Source organism: Peromyscus maniculatus, chromosome 10 (assembly GCF_049852395.1).
Source record: "Peromyscus maniculatus bairdii isolate BWxNUB_F1_BW_parent chromosome 10, HU_Pman_BW_mat_3.1, whole genome shotgun sequence".
In the NCBI taxonomy this organism is placed as follows: domain Eukaryota; kingdom Metazoa; phylum Chordata; class Mammalia; order Rodentia; family Cricetidae; genus Peromyscus; species Peromyscus maniculatus.
Genome location: NC_134861.1, coordinates 10,627,102 through 10,636,382, shown reverse-complemented (window position 1 = coordinate 10,636,382; position 9,281 = coordinate 10,627,102). Strand labels below are relative to the sequence as shown.

The following is a 9,281-nucleotide window of genomic DNA, read 5'->3' as shown; positions in this document are numbered from 1 at the left end:
CCAGACATAAATCAGTGCAGGAGGGCCACCTAAACCCCGCATCCAGGGGGAGGGGCTGCAGGGTCCTGGGCGCCAAGTTGGCTAGGAGTCATTTCATTAAGGGGAATCAGGGGCCCTCAAGTGACTGGGACGCAAGGTGGCCGGAAGCGCCCACGGTTCCCGGGAAAGAAGGGGTGGCCCGAGTGCAGGGCGTACGCACATGGAGCAGGTGCCCAGTGAAGACGCGCGCAGCGCGCCCCCGTCCTTGGTCCCGCTTCCCGGGGAGGCGCGGGCCCTGGAGCCGAGCCTGTGCCGGCCCACCCCCCACCCGCGCCGTTCCGGGGCGTGTCCTCCGCCACCCCAGCTTCTATATATCGGCCTGCGCTCCCGGGCTGCCCAGATGCGAGCTAGCGCGGCTGCTGGACGCTGAGGACCTGCTGCTCGCTCCGCACATCCCGCAGCCTCGTCCCGCGTGCTCCGCTCCACTCCGCTCCGGTCCGCCGAGCCGCAGTCTCTCCGCCCGGCGCCATGCATCCCGCGCGCCCCGCACTCTGGGCGGCTGCGCTCACCGCACTCACTCTGCTCCGCGGGCCGCCGGTGGCGCGAGCCGGCGCGGGCGCGGTGGGCGCGGGCCCCGTAGTGCGCTGCGAACCGTGCGACGCGCGCGCGCTGGCCCAGTGCGCGCCTCCGCCCACCGCGCCCGCGTGCACGGAGCTGGTGCGAGAACCGGGCTGCGGCTGCTGCTTGACTTGCGCGCTGCGAGAAGGCGACTCGTGCGGCGTCTACACCGAGCGCTGTGGCACCGGCCTCCTCTGCCAGCCGCGGCCCGGGGAGCAGTACCCACTGAAGGCGCTGCTGAACGGCCGCGGGTTCTGCGCCAACGCCAGCGCCGCCGGCAGCCTGAGTGCCTACCTGCCCTCCCAACCCGCTCCAGGTAAGCAGTTCGCACCACGTGCGCAGAGCGCCCTCCCTGGGACCCGGCGCGGGTGGCGGGCAGGCAGAGCCTGTGGCTTCAGAGGCTTGGAGCGGCTCGTCCAGAAGATGTTAGTGGCTAGTGGCGAGACGGGCCCTGGGAGGCGGAGGGGGTCCCCGTGGGCATCGCTCCACTTGCTTGCTTCTCAAAGTGCAGCTTTCTTGTAAGTTGCAAAATGCTGTCCAGGAAAACGGGCAAATTTCCGTGGTAAGACAAAAGGATACCAAGGTAGCCTGCCAGAGGACGGATCCCGGTCATTGGAGAGTCTCTCTGAAAGCAGATGCCTGGGTTTGGGCTCTGTAGCCCAACTGTAGACCTGAGTTTCCATTCTCCACAATTGGGAAGGCGTTTGTCTATCCCAGGGAAGCATGAGCATGGGAATCCAGGATCGGGTCAGAACCAGAAAGGTTTGTCGGTAGGCACTTGTCTTGAAAAATACTAACATTTTTGCACGGGCTGATGGGCAAAGCAGTATTGTGTCGTCGTCGTCGTCCCCCTCCCCCCGTTTATCCAAAAACTGACGAGATGGAATTAGAGTCCTGGTGTCTTTAAGGTTGTGTAATCTAAAGTTCAAAAACTTCAGAACTGCTCAACATCACCAAGAGCTACAATAGGGTTTGAGCCCCGTTTGCCTCAGTAGGCACTATCCCACGCCCTGCGGCGCCTGAGGGATTCGGGGATCATGTCCCAGGTACGTGGGGTGCAGGCAGTGCAGATCCAGGCGGTTTCCCTGCTGAAGCAGAGACTAGAAATGCTACCCAGGAATGCCCCCCCTTCATAATCCGATGCAGAATGAGTGGGGTGCAGCGGAAGCAGCGCCTGAAAGGAAAATCGCAAACGCTTGGCAGTTACCCCTCCTGGGGCTGCTATCCTATCAAGCAAGCGACCATTCTAAGGGCATCGCGTTGTTTCCTTAGGGGGGAAAAAAAAGAAGAAGAAAGACTTAAATGGATTTGGCAGCTGTTGTTCGAAATGTCCAGCATTCTTAGCCAGTCTCGGCTTAGTTATGTGAGTCAAGTCCTTGCCCAGCACAGATGAAGGCTAGAATTCCCGGGTTTCCCCACATCAGGCAGGCAGATGGTGCGGAGCAAGCCCCTGGGACCACGGCTAGCCGGACCGACGGCCCCTTTATGATTTCCGTGGCTGCATAGCTACACTCCCAGATACAGGCAGGTCCTGGTTTATTCATCCCTGAGAAGCACCGGATTCCTGGCAAAGCAAGACTCCAGTTGTTTCGCTGACTCAAGTCAAAAGCAAAATCAGGCTGTTTGCCTTGTGTGTCTTTGACTTCTAGTGCATTCAGTGGCATCCCAGAAGCAATCCTAAGAAATACCAACATTGCCATTTTGAGTTAGGCTTAACGACCACTATTAGTAAGCACCATCGAAGCGCTATAGTATAAATTGATGTGAGCTTTAATTATAAAAAAGAGTTCAGTGGCTTCTAATATGGGGGTAGGGGAATGATAGATCTATGACACAATTCACAATTACCTTTTTAAGTTGAACCATATTCTCCCCTAATCAGCGGTCTAAGGTTAACAAACAAACAAAGGAAGTTTAAGAAATTACTTCAGCCTCTTGGAAGACAAATGCAAATACTTTTATTTGTATATTAGCATTTCCTCTGTCCCTGTACTTCCAAAGAGAAAAACCACTAAGATTAAAGCAAATTGAAACCAAGTCTGCCAGGTGCTGGTCTAGACCCTGGGAATTTGTGCTTGAGAAGGCACAGAATTCATTGAGGGCTATTTGGTAGGTGAGAAACTGAGGCTCATGGGCAAGAGGGTCTCCCTGGGGTCCTGAAGGTCAGTTGCTCTAGACAGTGGACTTTGCAGCCCTCTGGCAATTTCCAGAGAGTGAAGCATTTGCTTCTCTTGGCCTAGAGCCAGAGACTTGTGTCTTCCCCATGGGCAGGATGCCCCAGCCTGGCATTTCCTGAGAGAAAAAAAAAAAAAAAGAGGCCAGCTGGAGCCCCGCACCCAGACAGAATAAATTCGGAACTAGATTGAAGAGGCAACTGGACCTTCCTGCTAGGAGGGCTATTAATTCATGGGAGCGAAGGAATTCTGTAGCCAAGACCTGAAGGTTGAACCTGAAGCTTTGGAGTTCAGAGCTGGGCATCGTTGGGGGCTGATCATCTGGCTTTGGATTCCCATGGGGCTCTTACTACAAGTTGGAGTGGCAAAGTCTGGCTTCTTGTCTCACCACAAATCTAGTCACATACATAAGATCCCAATTAATCTATTAGCCTTCCAGCATCCTATCAGTTAGGACCCTCCCCTTAGCACCTTGGATTATGAAAGAGAACCCTCCCAAAAGGAGCTTTCTTTCCACCTCCCCTCCCCCTCTCCAAGGTAGTAAATGCACCTTGGCACCTAGTGGTCTAAGCTGTGGGCGGTACGTTGGTGCTATCCCCATTGTGTGTGCTCACTGCTGAGGGGGATGGGAAAGGTTTGCCCAAGAAAGTGCCCCTCCCACCCAATACACAAAGTCTGTGTGGACCTTGAAACTGAAAGATACACAGAAATAAACCTCTCTAACATGCCCACAAGATTCTGCAGGTCCCTGAAGTGAGATACTTCACATGAAACCAGAGCTCACAGCAAGCCTGAGTGAATGTCAGAATCCCCAGGCCAGTGTGATGCTGCCACTGGGTGGGGATTTTTTTCCTCCACATTGTCCCACCCCCAGCAGCTGCACCCAGGGCTGAGAGGACCACGTTTGGAATCTCTTGCGAGTTTTCTGGTCAGCTCCATAGCAGCATTCCATGGTGCGTGACTGCCCCCTGCCGGTGGCAGGTGGAGCTGGCTGCTTTCTCATCTGTTGAAGGGCTTCTTCATAAGCATCCACTGCCTTCACTGGGCGCTGTATAGTAAAACCACATGGCAGAGTAACTTTCTAACGGATGATCTCCTGAGGTAAAGCAGCCGGGGTGCAACGGGTAGTATTCTAGAATGCTTTATCCAGTTGCCTTTTTCTTAACTTATTAAGAATTGTTGAATCGACTTTGTCTTTTAGGTGTGACCTGGATCTGAAAAGATTATTATTATTCCATTGCCAATAATGATCATTTCCTTATCCCCATGTTCTTTTCCAGGAAACGCCAGTGAATCTGAGGAGGACCACAGTGCTGGGAGTGTGGAAAGTCGGGCTGTCCCCAGCACACACCGAGTGACTGACTCCAAGTTCCATCCACTCCATGCGAAGATGGATGTCATCAAAAAAGGCCACGCCAGGGACAGCCAGCGTTACAAAGTTGACTATGAGTCGCAGAGCACAGACACCCAGAACTTCTCCTCGGAGTCTAAGCGCGAGACAGAATATGTGAGACCTTTTCCTCTTTCTTGTTGGGGGGGGGGGGCACTCGAAAGGAACACTCCAAGACAGTCTCCACGCAGCAAATCCCAGGGGTCCTAGCTGATGGATGGGCAGCTTCTCTCTTCTAGGCCCGCCTCCTATGTCAGAGACTCTTGGAAGGTGCAGTCTGAACTGTACTAGAAAAGGATGTGATGGGCCCCCGCAGTTAAGGAACAGACTTCCCATAAGCCAGCTTGATTTTATTCAGTGGACTTCCCGAAGCCTACTGGCCTGTTCTTAGATCACTTTCCACAGACTTAGTCGTACTCTTGAGAGAGCAGAAGATGTGGGGAGTGGTGGTTCGCATCCTCCTGGGACCTTCTCACTGACCCGAGCAGAATGTCCTAGAGAGGCATGTCGCAGGTTCCTTCTGGGGTGGTCCTGTGGCCACTGGGAGATTGTCAAAACAATAATTGTGTCCTCAGGGTCCCTGCCGCAGAGAAATGGAAGACACCCTGAATCATCTGAAGTTCCTCAATGTGTTGAGTCCCAGAGGTGTCCACATCCCAAACTGTGACAAGAAGGGGTTCTATAAGAAGAAGCAGGTGAGTGAGGTCCCCAGGATGTTTTATCCCTCCGTTCTCCATTGGCCCAGTGGAGAATCAGCCTCAGTTTGCAGGAGCCTCAACAGGTGTGGCCCCCTTCTGATACACGCATGCATCACCTAGTGGCGATATTTTAGGTAGCTTTCTAACTAGGTAGTTCACATGACTCTAGGAAACAGAAGTAAACAATGCTCACCACAGAATGTCCACATTCCAGTGTTTATACGGTAGTCTGCATCAGGGAGCCTGGGCCTCTACACTGTCCATGGACTAGCTCAGCACACTTCCACTGAGGCGAGACCAGAGATGAGGCTGGACGTGAGGTCTGAGAGATCCAGCCTGACAGCCACAAGGCGAAGAATGCTCCGCCACCCCTCCAACTTCCCCAGAGAGGTTAGAGCACACACAGGCATGCATGGATGTACACCCCCACCTACACATGGGTGGCTCTTTAGGAGTCCTGACCATCATAATTTTACCTCAGGCCAGCTGAACACTGGGTAACCACTTGGGACCCTGGTTACCAGCTTACACACGGTGTCTCGGTTAGGGTTTCTGTTGCTGTGAAAAGCATCGTGACTAATAACAGTTGGTGGAGGGAAGGGTGTATTTCACTTACACCTTCATCTCACGGTCCATCCCTGAAGAAAGTCACGGCAGAAATGGTAGCAAAGGCCACAGACAGGTGCTGCTTACTAGCTTGCTCCCCATGGGTTGGTTGCTCAGCCTGCTTTCTTACAGCACCCAGGACTCCCTGCCAAGGGGTGGCCCTGTCCATGGAGCTAGGCCCTCCCCCATCAATCATCCATCAAGAAAATGTACCACAGGCTCATCCACTTGTCAGTCTGGTGGGGGCATTTTCTCAGCTGAGGTTTTTCTCTTCCCAGATGACTGTAGCTTGTGTCGAGTCCACGTAAAACTAGCCAATGCGTGTGGTACCGATGTATGTGGTACCAATGTGTATGGTATTCACGTCCTTTCTCTCCCTCCCACAGTGCCGCCCATCCAAAGGCAGAAAGCGGGGCTTTTGCTGGTGCGTGGACAAGTACGGACAGGCCTTGCCTGGCTACGACACCAAGGGCAGAGATGACGTGCACTGCCTCAACATGCAGAGCCAGTAGATGCCACCCGCTGTGCCACGTAAGCCAAGGGTTTAGGTCCCGGGGCAGCTCCCTCTGAAAGTGGCAGAGAATCCGGAGAATTGCTAGGGGCAGCTATGGCCACCAGATGTCCATCCACCTCTCATCCTGGGTGGGCTCATTGGCCCAGGAGCTGCAGCCGGGCCCCAAAGAGAGGAAGACAAAGGGGACTGTTCAGGGAGAAGGAGGTCCCTACCCAACCACACACTCAAGACCAGGGCCAGTGTGGCTTCAAAGATACCTATTCTAAATGACTTAAAATATACATTTGGGGGGGGGAGAGCGGGGAGGGGGCGGGTTTCAAGACAGTATTTCTCTGTGTAGCCCTGGCTGTCTTGGAACTCACTTTCTAGATCAGGCTGGCCTCGAACTCACAGAGATCCATCTTCCTCTGCCTCCCCAGTGCTGGGATCAAAGGCCCACAGTCTTTCATATGCAAACACTGAAGATATTCTTTTTTTTTAAGTACAACTCTAATCTACAGAAATTCTGTGGTTTGCCTTCATGGGGGAATGAAGCAATTATGAGAAGGAATAAATATGCTAGGTTTTCTCAAGACAATATTAATGGACAGGAAAAATATTGTTTTAGTTAAAATGTTTTATCATAAGTTGGAAAAAATAATCCTAACTTGGGGGTGACACTTTCTAACAATGAAAGTATCTTACAGTGTTCTTTGATTGATTGAGAAAGAACAGACTGAGGCCCCGCCCCTTCCGCACAGTGTCACACTGGGTGAAAGGCTGAGTCCTTTGGATTTTAGAGGTAGTTATTTCAATGTATGTCTTACTCTTTTTTTTTTTTAGTTGATGTGGAGCTCAAATACGCCTTATTTTGCACAAAAGACTGCCAACAACATGATCAGCAGCTGGCTACAGCCTTGACTTATATTTCTTTTTTGTGGTGAGCTGATTAAAAACAAAAAAAAAAAAAAAAAAACCAAAGTTTAGACAGATTTTTGAAATGCCTCTGGTTGTTTAAATAGTAAACTTGATCATCTTTCCACTCTCCGGTAGTCAACAAAAAAGCAGTTTGAATTTTCCTGTGGCTTCCTATGAAAACACTCATGTACTCCAGGCTACGGATGCCCACTCCCCACTAACCCACCTGCCCAGCACGGGCCTTCAATGTTGCTGGCCCTCTGCCTTCCTGACTTGAGAGGTTCTGTTGCCGATATAGAAAAATCCTCTTTCCATTCCCTGTAAATGAGTGCAGGCACTGTGGAGAAGGGGGAAACCCCTAACCACGTCACCAGGACATCTGGACACATACTCCTGAGGCTCATGGCTCTTAGGGTGTCATCTCTGAACCAAGGGCCTGGCCCCATATCTGCAAGTGACCTGATCTACTTGGGAACTGTGGGAGAGAATAGGCGAAATCTCTCTGATTAAAACTGACCAGGAATGTTCTAAGGCACTCTGGGAGCCCATAAAAACAAGGACGAGGACCTGCCGTTGTCAGCAGATGGTCCCCAGGTGGGAGGAGCAGTGAGTGTCAGCCTCCAAGTTCAGAGATGTCACAAACAATGGTACAGTTAGTTCTTCAGATGACTTCAAAAAAAAAAAACAGTGTTTTCTTGTCCAACTTCTCAAAATAAAATTTATTGGGGGGGGAGGGGAGGCATGGCAAGCTTTTTTCTTTTTTTTAAGAAAAAAAAAAGGTTTATTTTCATCTTCCCCCTCCTTCCTATCTAAACAGGAAAGAGAAATGGCTTGTTGGAGAGCCTGGCAAGACCACCTAGAGAATCACCCGTTGTTGATCTTAAGGTCCTTCTCAGACTTTTTTTTTTTTATAATTCACGCATATATGCAGATAAAATACATTCGTAATTGTTAACAGTGTATACGACATAGCCCAAATATAATAGAATCTGTACTAGATAATCTTAGATAAAATGTTAGAGATGCTAGGTGATGTAACCCCGGGCACGCCCCAGGAAAGGAGCCCGTGTCTGGAGGCTGGGCTGCTCTCCCCAAGGCCAAGGCCAAGGGGGTCTGGCAACAGGGTGCAAGGAGACCGCACTGCATCCCACGGGGTGGACATGCGCTGTACAGAGCTTGTCTTGAGAGCTCAAAGGAATCTCAAGACATTCTGCCTGCCTATCAGCTTTCCTTTATTTTTTTAATTAATTTTGGGGGGGAAAAATGTATTTTTGAAAAGTTTGTCTTGCAATGTATTTATAAATAGTAAATAAAGTTTTTATCATTAAAAAAAAATGCCCAGCTCCTTTTGTTTGCATCTGGGTCTTGAGTCACTGGCGAGATTACTCCGTGTGGTAGAATCTTCTAGACATAGTAGAAGATGTCATGAACATTACTAGACATAGCTGAGTCCATCTCTGACAAAAGAATCTCAGTGGGACAATTGCTGTGGCCTTCTCTAACATCCACACAGCATCAGGCCACATACAGAGGACCATCTGGGTCCAGTAGGTTGTGTGGGTGGTTATTATGATCTAGACAGTTAAAGTAGGCTGTCTCCATGACAGTCTGGTCTTTGCCTCTCCAGTTTGGGCCTCAGGTCTTCAGAGCAGCTTCCCCAGGTACATGATGTGAATGGTAAGATGGGCACATCCTACAAGTCACTAGCCTTTCGGCTACTGGGTGCTTGGAGAAGGGAAGTGAACCGAATCCAGAAAAGGAAGAGGACCCCCAAAGGATGCTGGGAGGGCTCCTGATACCTCAGTCCCTCTCTGGCTTTGGCACAACTGTCCCTTGCCAAAATAATTTCAAGTACATCCTGGGACCATGGCATCAAACCACATACAGTAACTGCCTGTCTAGAGTCATGTTTAGAGGCATCCAACAGACATCCTAAGTGATCACAGAGTTGGACACAATGAACAGCAAGTTGATTCTATGGGTGTTTGGAGATCTGGGGGTGTACAGTATGACCACAGGGTGGGAACCAAGAAAATTCAGAGGGCAGTACCCTTGGAGTGCTGTGCTGATTGACGCTTCAACAATGCACACTGAACTCACTTGGGGTGGAGGGGGAGCATACACTGGCCACCACGTGCCCTGAAGCCAGATCCAGAGTGCATCGCCCTCGTGTTTGAGCCTCTAGGAATCCAGGACAGAAACTTAGCAGGCCCTTTGGTGCCATGGCAGAGGTGTGGGCCACATGGTGATGCGTCTTCATAAACCCACTGGGCTAACCTCCCTGGACCTACCAGTTCACACACCCTTCCTTGCCCTCACCCCTTCACCTCTGACCTTTCACCTGTCCATGCTTGTGATGGTCATTTCCTCATATCAACTTGACCAGGCCACGATGTGTACAAAGT

At 51.2% G+C, this 9,281-nt stretch overlaps 1 protein-coding gene across 1 annotated transcript; it reads left to right on the top strand.

Moving 5' to 3' along the window:
* The first annotated feature begins 372 nt into the window (after window positions 1-372).
* On the top strand, window positions 373-8,211 carry Igfbp3 (insulin like growth factor binding protein 3). The gene is made up of 5 exons (XM_006973015.4): window positions 373-913; window positions 4,052-4,278; window positions 4,737-4,856; window positions 5,852-5,996; window positions 6,802-8,211. Exons 1-4 carry the CDS (start codon window positions 508-510, stop codon window positions 5,975-5,977), a joined length of 879 nt encoding a protein of 292 aa, XP_006973077.3. The 5' UTR covers window positions 373-507; the 3' UTR covers window positions 5,978-5,996; window positions 6,802-8,211.
* Window positions 8,212-9,281: the final 1,070 nt, after the last annotated feature.